The following is a 17,677-nucleotide window of genomic DNA, read 5'->3' on the forward strand; positions in this document are numbered from 1 at the left end:
CATGTGTTGTATGCCTTTAGGACCACATGAACTTTAAATGGTTATTTTAAAAAAAGAATTTTTTTCACCTGTTACGGCAGTTATGGAGGGGAGCCGGTCACAGGTCTTCATGTAGCCATTCCAGAAGTCTATTTATTAATATTGTAGTTTGTCTCACCAAAAATAGTTTAAAACAATGAAAGTTTATTCATATCCCTTAGGATATTTAAAATATAACTTTTATAATCTAAAAACCCAAAATACTATGAATTTAGAAAAGAATAAAAATTCTCAACACATTTTTAAAGTTTAATTATAACTGCTATTTTGGTTTGTCTGCAAATCAGTGTTTGCTCTTTATTTTTCTTTCACATCAAGGACTGTATTTTAATACATAACTGTACTAAGCCATAATGCCCAGAAACACAAGTTACCATCAGATAAGAGCAATGCTTTTCATTCACTGTCATCCAATGCACTCCGCAATATTAGAGAGTAATAACCAAGCAAGCCCATCTGTTCACTTTTTCTCCTTTAAATACTAAAGGTTGGCTATCTTTTTAAATTCTGGAACACAAATTAAGTTTTCTTTTACAGATAATGAGGACTTTTAAATACATTACTTTATGTCACTTACTACTGGTTTTATAAAAGCCACAGGTGTTGGGTATTGTGCATGTGTGTACAATTTTTTTGATAACTCAAGTGATCAGAGAATTTTAACCTAAAAAAGTCCACATTAATTTAACCTAAAAAACGTACATTCAAGTGAAACTTTTATTTGCCTTCACCATTATCATTATACTGCTAAGAAAGGGATTACACAAATTATAAAGGAAAGTAATTTCATGTTCTTGGATTTCCAAGTGAAAAGTTGTGCTAGTCATTTTAGACCCCACTGTTTTTTACTTCAATGGCAGAAATATTTTTAGCACACATAACAGATGTAACAATTAGTAAACATTTGAATTATTTTACAAAAATTCAAAATTCTGTAATTTAGAATTTGACAGTTCAACTATGCAGCAGTTCAAAGTGAAGTTTATATTTTTATTATAAACAAGTATAAAAAGTGGCAACTAATTCTATCCTAATCCCAAAACCCAATTTAAAGAATCTAAGCAGAACTGATTAAATGTAAACAGCAATGAAAGAACAGATGACAACTGCCAGCAATATTTTACAAGGAAATTTCTTCCAGGGTTTAGAGGTTGGGCTAGTGTTCAATGATTTCTAAGTCCCTTCTAATTCTAAAACTCTATTGTTTTCCTAGCAGTTCTATTAAGAAACAATTATTTCTTCTCCCCATTAATTATAGCTAGATTATGTCACACACAGGTGGATATTTTAGTGTGTTGCTATATGCTAAAATAAATGTTACCTTTCAGAATATGCTGCAGTTCACAAGCCCTCTCCCAATTTGTTTCAGATTGAAATCTTGTCCCTGTTTTAGAATGAGTTTCACTATGTTTGAACAGGACCTATTTTAGCCTAAATGTTATCCTTTTCTTGGCAATGTTATAAATAATAGACAAAATGAATTTTTAAAACATTCAACAAATGTTACATCTTAAATTCAGAAATAAGCACCTGTACCTCAAAATCCCTATGTTAAACTGACATATTATTTATATGCAAACAGTTGGTATACATGTTTCTTGCTCAGCTCTCTCCAAGCATGGATTTATGTCTGTCATGAAAAGAAAATAGTTCCAGGTTAAGTCATAATGCTAAGATGTTTAGTAATTATCATCATCACTTTTACAATTCAATGTTGGATTCTTCATTCTGGACACACACACATGCCTGCATGTACACACGCATATGCCCATGTGTACACACACACACACACACACACACACACAGATTTTCTTTTATGTAGACAACAATTTATATAAAAACAAAATATTTATCCACATATCCTCCAAGAATTGCTAGAGAGATGAAATGGAGACTTTACAACTGGAAAATGTTGTGATTCATTAGAATTAGTTCTAAATATTATCAGACTAAATAGCTTCAAGTAATCTTCAAATCAAAATGTTCTGTTTTTGAAATACTGGTTCATCAAAGATCAAATCTCCATGAATCAAAGTACTATCTATTGGCAGCCTTGCAGTGAATTACACTGAAAAATAGGTCTATAAAAACACTTTGAGCATCATTTTTAATACTGTCTTAAAAGGTCTGTTATTCTTCAACTATCTCAGTGTACTTTGAAATTTAAAATAATTATAGTTGAAACTGTTACTTTAAATCTAAGTAGGTACATGCTATGGCAGTATTTCTTTACTCAGAACATATTTCATTTCAAATATATGCAAAATTTATCACAAAGTCAGAATACAATTCACAGTTTGAACAGAAACCTCAGTGTTTAAATCTCAACATTCAGGAAAATAAACTCTACATATTAAGTTGCTTTTGTATATAAATCATTTAAGTGAGATATAATTTCTAATTTATGGTAAAAGTGAAGAAATCATTTTTTATGTGAAGCCTTGACCAAAATCAATTAGTTAAGTTCAAGATTACCTACCATATTATGGCCCGGCCAGTGTGGTACAGTGGTTGAGCATTGACCCATGAACCCAGGTCATGGTTCGATTCCCCGTCAGGGCACACGCCAGGGTTGTGAGCTTGAAGCGTGCAGGAGGCAGGCAACTGATTCTCTCTCATCGATGTTTCTATCTCTCTATCCCTCTCTCTTCCTCTCTCTGAAATCAATAAAAACATATTTTTAAAAAATTACCATATTACAGTACAAATCAAACTCTACTGACATGGATCAGACCCATTTTTATTACTTCACTGATAACAAGGCTTACTATTTGTTAAAGAGTGTGTCTTTCACTGGAGATACACTTTTAATTTTATAATGCTAGACAATAGGGCAAAAGAGGGGCCCACTTTTAAAAAATCCATTCTTCACTTTCTGATGTTAAGATATCCTATCTTTTTTTAATGCATTGACTTGTCAATTTATCTTTGACAAATGATTAAGATAAATGAAACTTCTAACTTTACAAATAAGAATGTGTGAATAAGATTACAGTATATACAGTCAAACCTCATTTCTCGACCATCTCCCATCTCGGAACAATTTGGTTCTCGACCAAGTCATTCACAGAAAACAATGTCTGAGTTGTCGACCAAAACTTCAGTTTTCGACCAATAACTCTTTCATGCTGAGGTATCAGCATAACAAAAAGCTTCTCAAAGGCAACAAGCAAAGGAGAGAATACTTTTGTTGCTGGCAATTAGCACAATTTTAATACAAAAAGAGGCCATTAAGAGTGCTAATGTAGCTAAGAGTGTGAAAGTGCTCACAAAACAGCAATCACAGGCAATTGAATAGGTAGGAAAACTGTTGCTGATTGGATAAAGGAAAAGAAGTTAGCTGGTGATAGCATTCTGGAGGCAGTGATGTATGAAAAATTCCTTTAAGGCTAATAGGGGTGGTTCCATAAATTTTAGAAAAGAAGTGTTTATTTATAAATTAAGCTGTACATCAGCCATGTACGTACTGTATATAAGAAAGGTTGAAACAGGGAATCATTTGGGGGTCTGGGATGGATTAATTCAATTTACATTAACCTAATGGGAAAAATTGATTCTGTTTTCAAACAAATCACTTCTCGAACAGCCTTCTGGAAAGAATTAAGTTCGAGAAACGAGGTTCCACTATATTCTGAGAAGTTACGTCCTATGATCTAAGCCATACTTCTGATTTAAAATATAACTAAGTTCTCTCAATAAACTAATTTAAAATTTTCAACTTAAATCATCTTTACTGTACTGTTCTCATTCTCTTTCATTTTTACATTTTTTTCTATAAATGCTCAAATTAAAAAACAAAAACCCTCAGTCTTAAAACCAACTTATATTGGAGTTCTGAGGTTAATTATAACTTTCAAAATATTTGTTAAAATGTATAAACCCCGAAATTACAAACAAAAGAATTAACAATTTTATAGTATATATCTAATTTATTTAAAAAAATATTCTGAATTGTTTTTATACAAGTAATCAAGTGCTATTTTTTTCAAATGAAACTCCTTTATAGACTAGAAGAGGGTATGTGGTATTGCCCCATTAAAAACCAATACAAATTTCACTCTTTCTATACCGGTACTTCAACTATTTCAAAGTAATTTTCTGGGAGAAACACAAAACCTCGCTCCGGTACGTCTTTCTCTTTCTGGAAGTGTATGGCCTCCTTTAATTTTTCAAGCTGTCGTTCTTGTCTTCTGCATCGTTGCTGTGCAGTCTTGAGCTTCTTTCTGAGTTTTTCGACTTGCAGTTCTAGCTCTTGAATCCTTTTTCTCTGGTGCATTGTATCCTCCACAGTATAGTTGTGATCACAGAAAACTGAGAGATTATCAGGGGTCTGAAGAGGAGGCATTAATAATCCAATAGCAGCATCAACCTGGGAAATGGGAGGTTTTAAAGGAGGTGGGGAAGGCTGTTCCTGTGGCTCCAGATCTTCCTTCTAAAACAATAATGCAAAATATGTTTGAATTTAATAACTAGAAGTAACAGTTTAAAAGAATCTACCTGTGGAATTTAAGAATATTACACCTTTTTTAAAAATGAAGTCTGGTAAAAAAAAATTCCAAAATGAGGAAATAGTTTGTTTTAATTATATTTTTCTACCTGAAGTAGAAATGAGATGCAAGAAAGAGAATGACTAATCAAATTTAATGAATTACTGAGCATTTAAAACCAAGGGGGAAAATACTTTGAAAATGAACTGTCATTGATTAAAAAAAATAACTGATCAATATACAAAGTAGAGGTACAAGGTAATCTTAAAATAAATTACAAAGCTTGATTGAGTTTCTTAGTGTGAAGATATTTAATTTTGATAAACTATATTTTGTATTTTTTAAAAGTATATTACTGTTAACAGTGATTATTCATAAGGAATAGGTTCCAGGTAACATTTATTTTCTTAAGACCACTCTCAATTTTCCACAATAAATACATTAATTTTTAAAATGGGGGCGGGGGGAAGCCAGTATTTTAAAACACACATTACCTTGTCACGTGGTTCAGTACAAAGAAATATTGTGGGTACAGCATTCTCTTTCAGTAACTTGTTGTTGCACTCCCTCTTAAAGCAATCTGGAGTAAAGTGTTCTGAACAAATACTGCTATACTTGGTGGGTTTAAAGTTTTTTCTTCTGATAGCTGCCTCCCATTCTTTACAAAGATTGGGTCGAGTAAGAGGAAACCTAAGAAAATGATATAATTCAGTTCTCTGACTTTGTTAGCAAAGAAACACCTTACATTGTCAACACACTAAGGAGTATTTCATTAAAACACTAGTTCTTTTTTTTGTTTGTTATTAGTTGTGCCTTTATTCACCTTAGTTCACTAAAAATGTACTTGTTTTAAATATCCAGTAAAGTGACCACTCACTAAAGTAGGATATAAGTCACCCCTCCCAACATGGTATTTTTTTTAAAGCAGTATTTCTTATAGAAATCTTACTGATCACACAATAGTTCTAAGATATTAGTAATAAGACAGATATTAGTAATAAGACAGACCAATTAAGAAATTACAGAATGTAAAAATATACGGATTAAAAGTTAGCCCTGCCTAGCTGGTTTGGCTCAGTGGATAGAGCATCGGCCTGAGGACTGAAGGGTCAAGGGCACATGCCCAGGGTTGTGGGCTTGGTCCCCAGTAGGGGGCATGCAGGAGCCAGACGATCAATGATTCTCTCTCATCATTGATGTTTCTCTCTCTCCCCCCTCTCCCTTCCTCTCTGAAATCAACAAAAATATATTATTTAAAAAAAAAAAGTTAGCCATGTTGATGGATGCATGCAGTGGGAAGGGTAGCTGAAGAAAAGTTCGGGGTGGAGGGCCCAAACGTGTAACATCTGTTCCCCCCACCATGATAGTAAATAACTTTCGCTAACAGATACAAGTATTCCAAACACATCTAAATACACAAGGGTAAATGTGTAGCTCTCTAATCTCTCACTTATTATTGTCTACTTTTTATATTGAAGACACTGAAAATTTCAAGTAAAATACATTCTATAGGATGAATTTGTATTAATTATTTTACCAGTGATTTTCTGTTCACTGTAAAGCAAAATTGCATGTTTATATCTACAGGCTGAGAAAAAGAAGATTCTAGTTCTTAGAAACAGTCTGACAAATATGAATTAATCAAATTATATTAAATCACTATAATAAAGAAACAAAAGGTTATTTATTTTGATTTACCTCTTAACCTATTCAATGTCAATTAGGCCCAGATAAAGGGACGTAGGAAGAGTTTAAATTTATTGTGATTTTATTTTTCCAGTTTCTCTTCCACGTAAGGTATGCCAGCACCTCACTCTACGGACATGAAGATCTAATGAACCCTTACGACAGCCCCTTTGTCCAACAGAGCTCTCCCACGGCCACCATGTAAAAAGGGGGAAAGAGGATTCCTGGAAGATCCCTGCTGGAATGGCTTCTACAAGTACAAACATGGTCGCAATCACGGGCAAACTTCAACGCCAAGGATTACAAGTGCTCAGGTTGTTTCTGAGGTTCGGTCAGGAGCTTTCCCAAAAATCCCAAAAACCTGTTTTTTTAGATAAAGGATGAGAGGTAGGTTACTCCTTTGGATTCAATGAACTGTTAACAGCCAGCAGAAACTCGGTATTTCTGAGTATGCCCACCATCCTTCACCAGCTCCCAGAGCCCAGGAAGGGTTTCCGTATTTTTAGATTCCTTCTGCCGTCTCATTAGAATGGGGAAGCAGAGAGCTGAACAAATGCAATCACCGTCTCCAGACCGATGCCTACACGGGAGAGGTTGTCAATTCATCCGCTTTTGGAAATCCCAACAAATCAAGGATGATATTAGGACATCCTGAACTGAATCCTAAAGTGTTAGTGTTCTATTCCCTTCTCAGAAGAGGGAAGCATCAGCACTCAAGGTCTCTCTATGTACTTGTACGGTCCCTCTCATACCAGATCAAAAACAAAAATGCATCCACATCTGCTGTCCAACATAAATGACGCCCCCCCTCCCCCAAAATAAAAAAGCTTAAAGAATATTTAACATGTTGCTCGTGTAATCATTGAGCTATGAAAAATTCACATAACTTACCACCGGCTTTAATTTTTCAGCTATCAACCTTCCCAGTCAGGAATTTTTGCCAAAACGTTCTAATGTGAATGTAATAAAATCTGAAAATACTGTACTGAGTCTGGCTGAAATAAAATGCCATCGTGTCACACTTTGCAGACATTTGAGTATCAGTAAGTCATTTCCACTTTGCGGTTTTATTTTCAAGAGAACGTTATTCTTCCAGGACCCTGACTGCAGCACCTTTTGGGTAAAACAGCCCTGAGCGCTGCGGGGCAGGCTCTCCTCCCAGGGCTCCCCGGGCACCTGGGGGAGCTCATGCCGACCTTCAGCGGGTCGCGGTCCGCAGGATTGTGGTCCATGTGACCCCTGCAGCAGTGACACTTAGAGGCCCTTCGAGGTGGCGCCTAGAAACTGCAACCCCCCAACCTCCCTGAAATCCTGGCCAAAAACCAATCCTTAAGGATGCTGGCCTCCCATCCACAAAACAGTGACTTTGTTTTACAGGTCCCATTTTTTTTTTTTTTTTTTTTTTTTTTAGAGAGAGAGAGGAAGGGAGAGGGAGAGAGTTAGAAACTCAATCAGCTGCCTCCTGCACACCTCACACTGGGGATGTGCCCGCAACTCGGGTACATGCCCTTGACCAGAATCGAACCCGGGACCCTTCAGTCCGCAGGCCGACGCTCCATCCACTGAGCCAAACCGGTTAGGGCTCCAGGTCCCTTGTTTAAATTTCAAATTTACTTCTAAAGAGTAATTCATTACCACCCGGCTTCTCCATGACCCGGTGGGGAAAGCCAGCACTTCCTCTCGGCCTCACGACCAGCCGGGCCCGAACACTCCAACTCCCGGCGGCGAGTGAGCCTCGCGCAGGGGCCGGATTTCAGGCGCGAGGAACGGTCGCCGATAGCGGCGGCGACGCGCGCCGAGAACGCGCAGCCGGCAACGGCGGGGGCGCGGGCACCGACACCGGGCGGGCACGCCCGCTGCCCGGCGCAGCGCCGACCCCGAGGAGCGCACGGCCGCGCCCCGCCCCTGCCGACGCCCCTCTCGCTGGGTCTCGCGCGGACACGCGCCTGGCCCCGCCCCCGAGCCTGATCGGCCGCGCGCCCCCAGCCCGAGCGGAGGCGAAGGGGTACTTACTTGTGAAAAGAAACAGGCTTATCCTTATGATACCGGTTCTTGCAGCCGTAGGCGGAACAGGACTGCACCATCCTTCCAGTCCTCAGCCGTCTCACTTCTGCCGCCCCAGCAGGCAGGTGAAGCGGCTACCAATGTCGCTGCTCTCGGCTTTGACACTCTCGCTTCTTCTGTAGCTTTGGCCAACAGTCACAGTGGTGATCGCCTCTGTCCGGGGCGCCTAATGTGCCCGTTTTGTTGTTTGCATTAGCAGGACCACAACCATCCCCCGTCTCCCATCTCCAAGATGGCGGAGGCAGCTTCAACCTCAGCTCTCGCGAGGAGTTCGTCCTGCTCTCGCGAGGAGTTCGTCCTGTGCTCTCCGGTTAGCTTTGAGGTCAGAAGTAACGCTCCCTGGGAAGCAGGCCATTGGTTGAGGCCCGGCGTGAGGGGCGGTGGGCTTAGCGTTGCGGAAGTGGGCGGGCCTGCGACCTTCCGGAAGGGAGAAAGGAAGTGCTTGCGAGAGGCGGGGAGGGGAGCGGAACTGTAGGTCCGGCTCCCCGGCCCCGCTTTTCTCGGGCTGATCGATCCGGGGCGGGTTAGCGCGGGGAGCCGTGCGGTCTGTGGGGTCGGCTGATTTAAGGGAGGACAGGTGTAAAGCTGAGGTCGCTGGGTTATGGCGCCGATTTCTTTACAAGGGCGGCCACTGATCATGGTTTGTAGAAACCCCAGTTCCCACTAATAGTTGAATGTATAAACGGTGGTATACGATGGAATACCACATAGCAACCGAAGTAAAGAAGCTGGGGCCCATCACTATGGAAGGTTCTTACAAAAGTCAGACAAAATATACTACGTGATTCTATTTTTTGTAAAGGAATAAGAAAGTAGGCAAAACGGAGGTCAGAAGAGGTTACTTTTGCGGAGAGCCAGTGAAGGGCGGCTGGTGGGACGGTGGTAATGTGCCTGTTGACTGAAGTGATGGTCAAACTGCTCACTTTATGGTAATCAGTGATCTTTATGATTTCTAAAATGTTTGATGTTCTACTTTAGTAAAACAGCTTTTCCAGCGGTTCTCAACCTGTGGGTTGCAACCCCTCTGGCGGTCGAACGACCCTTTCACAGGGGTCGCCTAAGACCATCCTGCGTATCAGATACTTACATTACGATTCATAACAGTAGCAACATTACAGTTATGAAGTAGCAATGAAAATAATTTTATGGTTGGGTCACAACATGAGGAACTGTATTTAAAGGGCCAGAAGGTTGAGAACCACTGTAAGCCAACAAGGGCCACATAAGATATGCAAAACTATCCTTTTTAAAATATATATATATTGATTTTTTTTTACAGAGAGGAAGGGAGAAAGAGGGATAGAGAGTTAGAAACATCGATGAGAGAGAAACATGGATTCAGCTGCCTCCTGCACGCCTCACCCCCCCCCCCCCTCCTAATTGGGAATGTGCCCACAACCCAGGTACACGCCCTTGACGGGAATCAAACCCAGGACCCTCCAGTCCACAAACTGAGGCTCTATCCCAGCCGTGGGCAAACTATGGCCCGCGGGCCGAATCCGGCCCTTTGGAAATGAATAAAACTAAAAGAAAATAGACCGTACCCTTTTATGTAATGATGTTTACTTTGAATTTATATTAGTTCACACAAACACTCCATCCATGCTTTTGTTCCGGCCCTCCGGCCCAGTTTAAGAACCCATTGTGGCCCTCGAGTCATAAAGTTTGCCCACCCCTGCTCTATCCACTGAGCCAAACCGATCAGGGCAAAACTGCCCTTTTTTAAGAGAATGACATAGGCTCATTTGGCCCCTTCAGTAAATATTAAAGAAGTGAATATATGTCTTATACGACCATTTGAGGGAAAGATAATAAATAGGGATAAACTGAAGAGGGATAGTTAGAAGTTTGATGCTTTTCAAAGTTTAATGCATTTACTATTAAAATACTTTTTAAGGAAAAGAAATTATACATTGACATTTAAAGAGTAAGTTTTGTTACAGTTATTCTAGGATAAACTTTATCGTGTTTGATAAACTGAAGAAAAATAAGCCACTTGTTTTGACATAGGAGAGGGCTCAAGATGTTTTTAAACTCACTGATATCAACAGTTTAGATTTTAATTTCTGTCCAGCTGTGTTTTTTTCCTATAAACCATTTGTATTTTAGAAAATACCTTTGCATTCATTCTCTCTCTGGGCCTCCTTATCTTCATCTATGGAGTAAGGCTATAGGACTAAATGAAGAATTCTTAATTTAGAATCCACAATGTTCAGGTCTTGAGTCCCCTGAAAAGGAATAAAAAGTATACATACATGTGTATATATGCATTTTTCTGGGGAGCTGCCCACAGCTTTCATTTGATTTTCACAGAGAAAGTACAAACACTAGGCAATTTGTAAGGACCCTTACATCTCTAATATTCTAGGATTAGTGAAACAAGATTGTCATGTAGATATAAATTATAGGTTTTCCCTAAGACTAATTAGAGGGGTGGATGTCTTGATCTGAATATTATATCTTTAAATAGTTTTTAAAGTTTTTGTGTGTTTTTTTTTAAATTAAAATCTATTATGCCGAAACCGGTTTGGCTCAGTGGATAGAGCATCGGCCTGGAGACTGAAAGGTCCCAGGTTCGATTCCGGTCAAGGGCATGTACCTGGGTTGCGGGCATATCCCCAGTAGGAGATGTGCAGGAGGCAGCTGATCGATGTTTCTCTCTCATCGATGTTTCTAACTCTCTATCTCTCTCCCTTCCTCTCTGTAAAAAATCAATAAAAAATAAAAAATCTATTAGATACCAGTGAGTTTAAAACATCTTTAGCCCTTAGCCCTCTCCTACATCCCATATTACATTTCCCTCAAAAGGCCTGTAGCTGAATACCACTAGTCCGATGAAGAATGGAGGAGAATATCCAGACATGCTCCGTGTTTCCGGACAGTGTTTAATCCTCTCCTGTACCACTCTGGGATGTGGGACCATCAGAGGGTATGGATGGATAAAGATGACAGCACCTGATAACATCTCAAATTTGCTTGCAGTCAAAGACTCAATGCTTAAAACAAATACTGACGCCATGAAAATGGTCTGGTTCTGACGGAACAACAGAAGCTCCATGATTGTCTTTATCTCTGTGATTACCAGCAGCCCTTAAAGCCTACCAGCCTGGCCCTGGGAGACAAGTCTTAGGGCCTTCAAACCTTCAGTGCCCTTTCCTATTCTGACCCAGTCCCAGGTTTATGGTTTGCTATTTAGCAAAACAGAAGAGCCGGGAGTACATCTAGGGTTTCAGGGAGAAGGGAGTGGAATGGAATGAGTGTTATGCAGACGTAAGGGCACAGACTCAGAAAAGATCATTTCAGTTATCAAATACACACTCAAGAGTGGGGAATCAGGATACAAGCCTAATCTCTAATTTCAATTCCACCCTTCTCGTCCAGAATTATGATAGATTTACCCAGATTAAGCAATTTTCCTCAAAAACAAAAACACTCCTACTTTTTAAATTTAAAAACATCTAAGGAAAATTCATTAGAAATGTGATGAGGTATTGGATGTCCATTAATGAAAAAGTCATTGCGAACATTATATTGAATGCTATTTCAGGAGTTCTGGATGTTAAAGCAAACTATCAAAGAAACAGGAAAATACCAGCTGCTTTTACATTTTAGATGTATTGCATTTATTCAAAAGAATACGTGTTTGACAAATTCTGAAATCACAAAGTGTGAACCAAACGGTCAGTCCCCTGTAACAACTCTGTGAGGTAGGCGTCTGCACAGCCACAGGGACCAGCACGGTCCTTTCTTCCCCCGTAGCTTTCAGACGCTGGGAGCCGGGAGCTGAAACCACTGTGCTAGTGGGCAGTGAAGACAGTTGGCTCTCAGTCTTGTTTCCACAGGCCTACCCAGGTTACCTGCGCCTGGGGCTGGGCCGTATTTTTGTGCAAGTTACAATATTGTTGTTCACAAAAATTCAAATTGTTGCTTTGATTTATATGACCTCACTCTGAATTACAGAAGTGTTACTATGTTTAAGACACTGATTGACTCTACTTGCTTAAATATTTTCTCAGATATCACCTATATTTATTATCAGTGATCAATACAGATGACATCATAAGCAGTTCAAAATTCTGAGATGTCCATGTTTCCCTTCCAATTTAATAAGACTTCAGATCATATAGTGTTTCTGTATGTTACCTCTACCAGGAAAGTCTTATCATATGCACAGAAAATGAAATCCTTTAAAAAAAGATATTGTTATATAGCCCACGTCAAATTTGTAATTGGTAGGAAATGCATTTCCAGTCTGGTGTAAAAAATTCCTACTCATTAGTTTTTCAAGTTGGTACCTGCAGCTGAAATGTTTTCCTGTGATGTGTGCCACCCAATTAGACGTTTGACTTGGAAGTATAAAATGATGATTCATGAAGTCTTGATACGTCATCTTTCTGCACTTTTTCTCTTAGGAGCACCTAAGCTATCCTACTCCAGTGTGTTCCAAGAGACTCCCGATGACCCCAGGTTCGCTCCAGCTCCACCCCTTGGTAATAACCTTCACGTTTATCTGAACCCATGCAGGAGTCCCAGGGAGTCTAATGCCAGTTCAGTCACTTATTTGTGCATGGCTTCAGATGAAAAAACCTGTCATCTGTAATAGGGATTTCACCTATAAAAAAGGAAGACAATGCCCTGCCTTATTCACATGCTGTCGCAAGGATGAAAAGAAAAGTATATGAGAAATTGCTTAAATTATTATGTGCTGTATTTAAGCATTATTATTTTTCCCTCTGACAAGCAATAGTTTTGTCCTAGGCCCAAATTAGAAAACACTATTACTGATATTTTACTCAGAATCTTATTAGTTAATAGCAATTAGATTAATTTGGGACACGGTGATAGATTTTTCTGGCCTGTCTATACACGGTGAGGCTCACTAATACCTGAATGGACAGGATGACTGTCGGTGACTGCAGGGGACAGAGCTAACACCCGTGGGCGTCAGCGCCACTCTGCTGTCCAGTTTGCTAATGAGCAGTGCCAGCTGAGGGAGCGAGGATTTCATAATACTTGCGGTTTTGGTTCTCCTCAAACGGAAAACTGCAGAAGAGAGCACTTGATACTTATGCTGTAGCCATTAAATAAACCAAGATAACTTTCCTATTGAACCACCTTGGACATTTGCTCATTCTTCCTAAGACTTGATGAATTTGGGCTATCTGCTGCCATCTAGAGTCAGTATTGCAAGTTTTCTGTCAAGAGAAAACTAACCAAATTTGTCCATTCTGTTACTGTAGCTCCCAGTAATTTGTCAGATTTAAGGTCTACCCTTCTAAGGTCTTTAAAGCTCAAGCCATGAAGAACCACTTCCCTAAGAAATGCATCAAACTATGATGCGTTTACAGTACCACCCAGGTTCCTGAAAAAACAATCCCTTTACAAGTTCCTTTGATACACTGTTCCTATAAAAGGACCAAACTCCTGTGTAAGTGCCATAACTGAGAACTAAGTGTGCTGACTAGAGATAAATGTCTTATATCTTATTAATTCTTCTAGTATTCTGGAAACCAGAATGTGAAACCTGATTATAAAGTTCAAGTTTTCATTCACTTTCAACTGATAACAAAGACTTAGAATGGAAAAGCAGAACTGCTCCAAATGTATAAAACTTAGTACTAAAAGAAACACTGACTTTTGCCCAATATTGTGCAATATTTTATTGTAATAAAAATATTTAGATGCATCTCATTGCAATATATTATATAGGTACTCACTGAGAAGGAAAAATTGGATAAAGTATACATTTAACAATATCTTACTATACATCCAATTAATCTGAGTAATTTGGGGGGAAAGAAGAAGATATAAAAAAAAGCATCCCTTTTTATATAATTCCATGTTTTTTTTCCAGAGAGTTAATAGACAACACAATCAAGATACAGTTGTAAATTATTATAATGCTAACCCTAATATTAGAACCTGCAACATGTAAAAATTCCAGTCATACGTTGCTAGTTATTTGCCAAATGATAATCAAATGTTTGTCATACAGTGGTTTTAAGTTTGTAAGATACTATTCAAATGCATTACACTGCCATGGGTCAGTCCTTTTGTTTGATTTCTCACATTAGCTCATATTTTAGTAAACTCTTTTTTCACCTGTTCAGTCTCTGTGTTATCACTTCTCGATACATAATAGAGATGTAGATAAGCAACAAAAAGATGACAAAGAAATCATCTAAAAAGCCTAAAATTCCAAACAAGGCTTCAGGTACAAAATCTAGAGGTGATATAAGATAGAAAAAAGCTCCCATTAAACAAAGTATTATCCTGATACGGAACATCCAGAAAAGGCCCCCGACTGAAAACATTTCCCTGAATGCATGTCTCAGTAAAGTGGGTAGATCCATAATTCTTTCCATAATCTGGTAGGAGGAAGAACAAATATTATGATTTGGCATCTAATGTGTCAGGCTTACAAATAATATAATTTTCCTATAAAGTGCAGACAAACTCAGTTAACATGAACTATTGAGTTTCACATACTGATTGAACATCATATTTTCTAGTTATCATTTTATTTAAAAAGTTATTTGATTGCTAGGTTCCTATGAAATAGGCCTTGCAGATAATTGAAAAGCAACTAAAATGTCAACAAACTTAAAATATAGGACATAATAAGGTAAAACTTCAGTTATCTCTAATATGAATTAGTAAACTAAACGAAGAAAGGACTGTATCGGATTAGAGTCTGAGGCTTGAGGTCAAGTCTCAGCTTTAAAGTGAGACAGATCTGGGTTTGAATTCAAAGTCAATCACTTATTAGCCGGATGACCTTGGGGAAACTTGTTTAACCTACTAGAGATAGGTCATCAACTCATTCAGTATTTATGTACCATGAGGACTTTCAAGAACTGAGATACTGTATATAAATGACCTTCATAAACTGCCACACAATATATATTACCCATTAAAGACACACAAAGTTAACGGCTTTGACAGTCTAAGAATAGCAATGAAAGTGATCCCTTCTTGGGATGTTTATTCTGCTTATCTTGAGATTAAGTGAATCACTAATTGCTACAAAGATTTTTGGAATACCAAGCCCCACCTTTCTGAAAACGATTAAGTTTCTAAATATGTACAGAAACACACATCAGACACTAGGTTTTTACATAAATGAGCAAAATTTTCAAAGCTGAAATTTAATAAATGACATAAATGTTTAAGATGTGGAAAAACTGGAACCCTCATACACTGTTGGTGGGAATGCAGAGCCCCTTAGGAAACAGTTTGGCAGTTCCTCGAGATGTTAAACAGTTATAATATCCGGCAACTGCACAACGAGGCACATACTCAAGAAAAATGAAAACACATCTACACAAAAACTGGTAGACAAGCTAATGGAAGCATAATTCATAATAGACAAAAAATGGCAACAATTCCAGTGTCCATCAACTCACGAATGGATAAACAAAATGTGACATATTATTCGGCCATAAAAAGCAATGGAGTACTAACATAGAGAATATAGTCAATAATATTCTAATAAGTATATGGTGGCAGATGGGTACTAGACCGACTGGGGTGATTACTTTGTAAATTACATAAATGTATAATCACTATGTTGTACACCTGAAATTAATATAATATTGTATGTCAACTGTAATTGAAAAATAAAAAAATACATCAAAAAGCAATGAAGTACTGAGATACGTTACAGTATGGATGCACCTTGAAAACATGCCAAGTGAAATAAGCCAGAGACAAATGGCCATATATTGTATGATCTCATTCAAATAAAATGATGAGACACCCAGAATAGAAAATCTATAGAGTCAGAAAATAGACGAGTGGTTTCCAAGGACTGGGAGAGGGGAAGGGTTGAGGATAATTGTAAGAGAATATTAAAGCTTTTCAGAGAATGAAATATTCTAAAATTATATCATAGTGGTAATTAGATTATATTTACCCTAAATATACTATAAGTCATTGCATTATATACTTTAAAACAGGCTCACTTCTGGCGTGTAAATTACTTCTAAATAAAGCTTTTAAAAGATAGTCCGAAGATCTACAGTGTAGGGCAAAAGTAGGTTTACAGTTGTGGGTGCACAAAATATAATTCTTATTTATTAATTATTGTATTTTCCATACAAATAATTGTAAACCTACTTTTACCCCACCCTGTACTTGTATGACCGTTAGCAAGTCAGTTTATTCTGACTCCAAACTTCTCAGTTGTTTTGTATAGTTATTAGTTGACTATATGATCTACCAGTAAGGTCCTATGTATTAATGACCTACCATGACTCTTCAACTTCTTTCATTATCTTATTATCCAGGGGTTGGTAGATGCAAGAGAAACTGGCCAGAGGAAGCAAATCACTTCCTGTGGTCATTCCACTGCCCACAGTTCAGCTGCTATTTTTAACAATCTGTATAAATGTCATAAGTCCAACTCTATTGTATATATTTTGTTTAAGAAGTGTCAAATAAATTGAGAGGGAGATAGAGACAAAAATAGGAATAATTGAGTGAATGATGAGAAAACAGTCTTATTTTATTCTATGTTAACCCTTATCCCAGAATATTTTTCCATTGATTTTTAGAAATAGTGGGAAGGAGGTTGGGAGCGGGGGAGAGAGAGAGAAACATCACACATCTATTGGTTGCCTCCCGCAACACACCTCACTGGGGCCAGGGATTGAACCTGTAACCCAGGTACGTGACCCTGACATGGGAATTGAACCCATGACCTTTTGGTATGCAGGCTGATACTCTAACCACTTAGCAACACTGGCCAAGGCAGAAAAAAGTTTCAAAAAAACACCAGATAAAGAAAATCTTGTAAATTCTTTTGGAAAACTGGCCACAAAAGAACAAAAATGGTCTTTTTAGAATCACTTCCTATGTTAATTTTCTATTCTATTCTCTATGGAAGAAATCAATATTTAAAGTAAAACACCTATTCAGTTTTTACAAGATTTATGGTAAATTACTTTAAATATTCTAACAAATACTTTTCTGTTATCACAGCTACTTTTTCACTGCTCATATGGCATCATTTATATAAAATCTAATTAGACAAGAAATATGAAATGAGTTACTAAGAAATGTTTGTATATTAATCACAATCTTACTCCAACTTTGAATGAGGTAATATCAAAGTAAGAGCTAAATGTCTTTATTATATTGTAATTTCATCACATACCAACCTTTCTTACTCATTAAATACATACCTGACACAAAAAAATAAGAATTGAGCAATGGTATGTTTCACACTTAAAAATATAAATATCTTAAAATGATTTTTTTAAAGTCCAGTGGTAGTTCTTGAATATGAAACATTGATCTCAAAGAATCATCCTACAGGTGTCACTGAAGGACATGTTAAAGTGCTGGATGAAAAATAGCAGAAGAGGGCCAGCCGGTGTGGCTCAGTGGTTGAGTGTCAA

The 17,677-nt window shown here is 37.9% G+C and overlaps 2 protein-coding genes across 4 annotated transcripts in view; both read right to left on the reverse strand.

The window, feature by feature from the left end:
• Positions 1–584: 584 nt before the first annotated feature.
• On the reverse strand, positions 585–8,501 carry THAP1 (THAP domain containing 1). 2 transcript variants are annotated; one of them, XM_036299255.1, is made up of 4 exons: positions 8,226–8,501; positions 5,021–5,216; positions 4,156–4,471; positions 585–2,696 (listed from the first exon to the last, which is right to left on the reverse strand). In XM_036299255.1, the coding sequence occupies exons 1-4, from the start codon at positions 8,294–8,296 to the stop codon at positions 2,515–2,517; spliced, it is 765 nt and encodes a 254-aa protein (XP_036155148.1). In that variant the 5' UTR covers positions 8,297–8,501; the 3' UTR covers positions 585–2,514. The 2 variants fall into 2 exon arrangements, with proteins under 2 accessions (XP_036155148.1, XP_036155149.1); XM_036299256.1 differs by lacking the exon at positions 585–2,696 and having other exon boundaries at positions 3,949–4,471; positions 8,226–8,445.
• Positions 8,502–13,921: 5,420 nt separating this feature from the next.
• The window catches only part of RNF170 (ring finger protein 170), a 29,238-nt gene continuing 25,482 nt past the window's right edge, over positions 13,922–17,677 (reverse strand). For both annotated transcript variants that reach the window (XM_036299253.1, XM_036299252.1), the window contains exon 7: positions 13,922–14,644. In XM_036299253.1, coding sequence (XP_036155146.1) covers positions 14,375–14,644 — 270 coding nt within the window. In that variant the 3' untranslated portion in view covers positions 13,922–14,374. The remainder of the gene's footprint in view (positions 14,645–17,677) is intronic.

Source organism: Myotis myotis, unplaced genomic scaffold (assembly GCF_014108235.1).
Source record: "Myotis myotis isolate mMyoMyo1 unplaced genomic scaffold, mMyoMyo1.p scaffold_m19_p_3, whole genome shotgun sequence".
Classification (NCBI taxonomy): domain Eukaryota; kingdom Metazoa; phylum Chordata; class Mammalia; order Chiroptera; family Vespertilionidae; genus Myotis; species Myotis myotis.

Bases quoted from the DNA above. Each gene is read 5' to 3' on its own strand.
- THAP1 (XM_036299255.1), bottom strand. From the start codon at position 8,296: ATGGTGCAGTCCTGTTCCGCCTACGGCTGCAAGAACCGGTATCATAAG. The intron at 4,472-5,020 runs GTAATGTGTGTT...TTATTGTTTTAG, and splicing joins GTACTGAACCACGTGACAAG to AAGGAAGATCTGGAGCCACA. The intron at 2,697-4,155 runs GTTTTGTGTTTC...TATTGATTTCAG, and splicing joins GAAAGACGTACCGGAGCGAG to AGAGAGGAAGAGAGAGGGAT.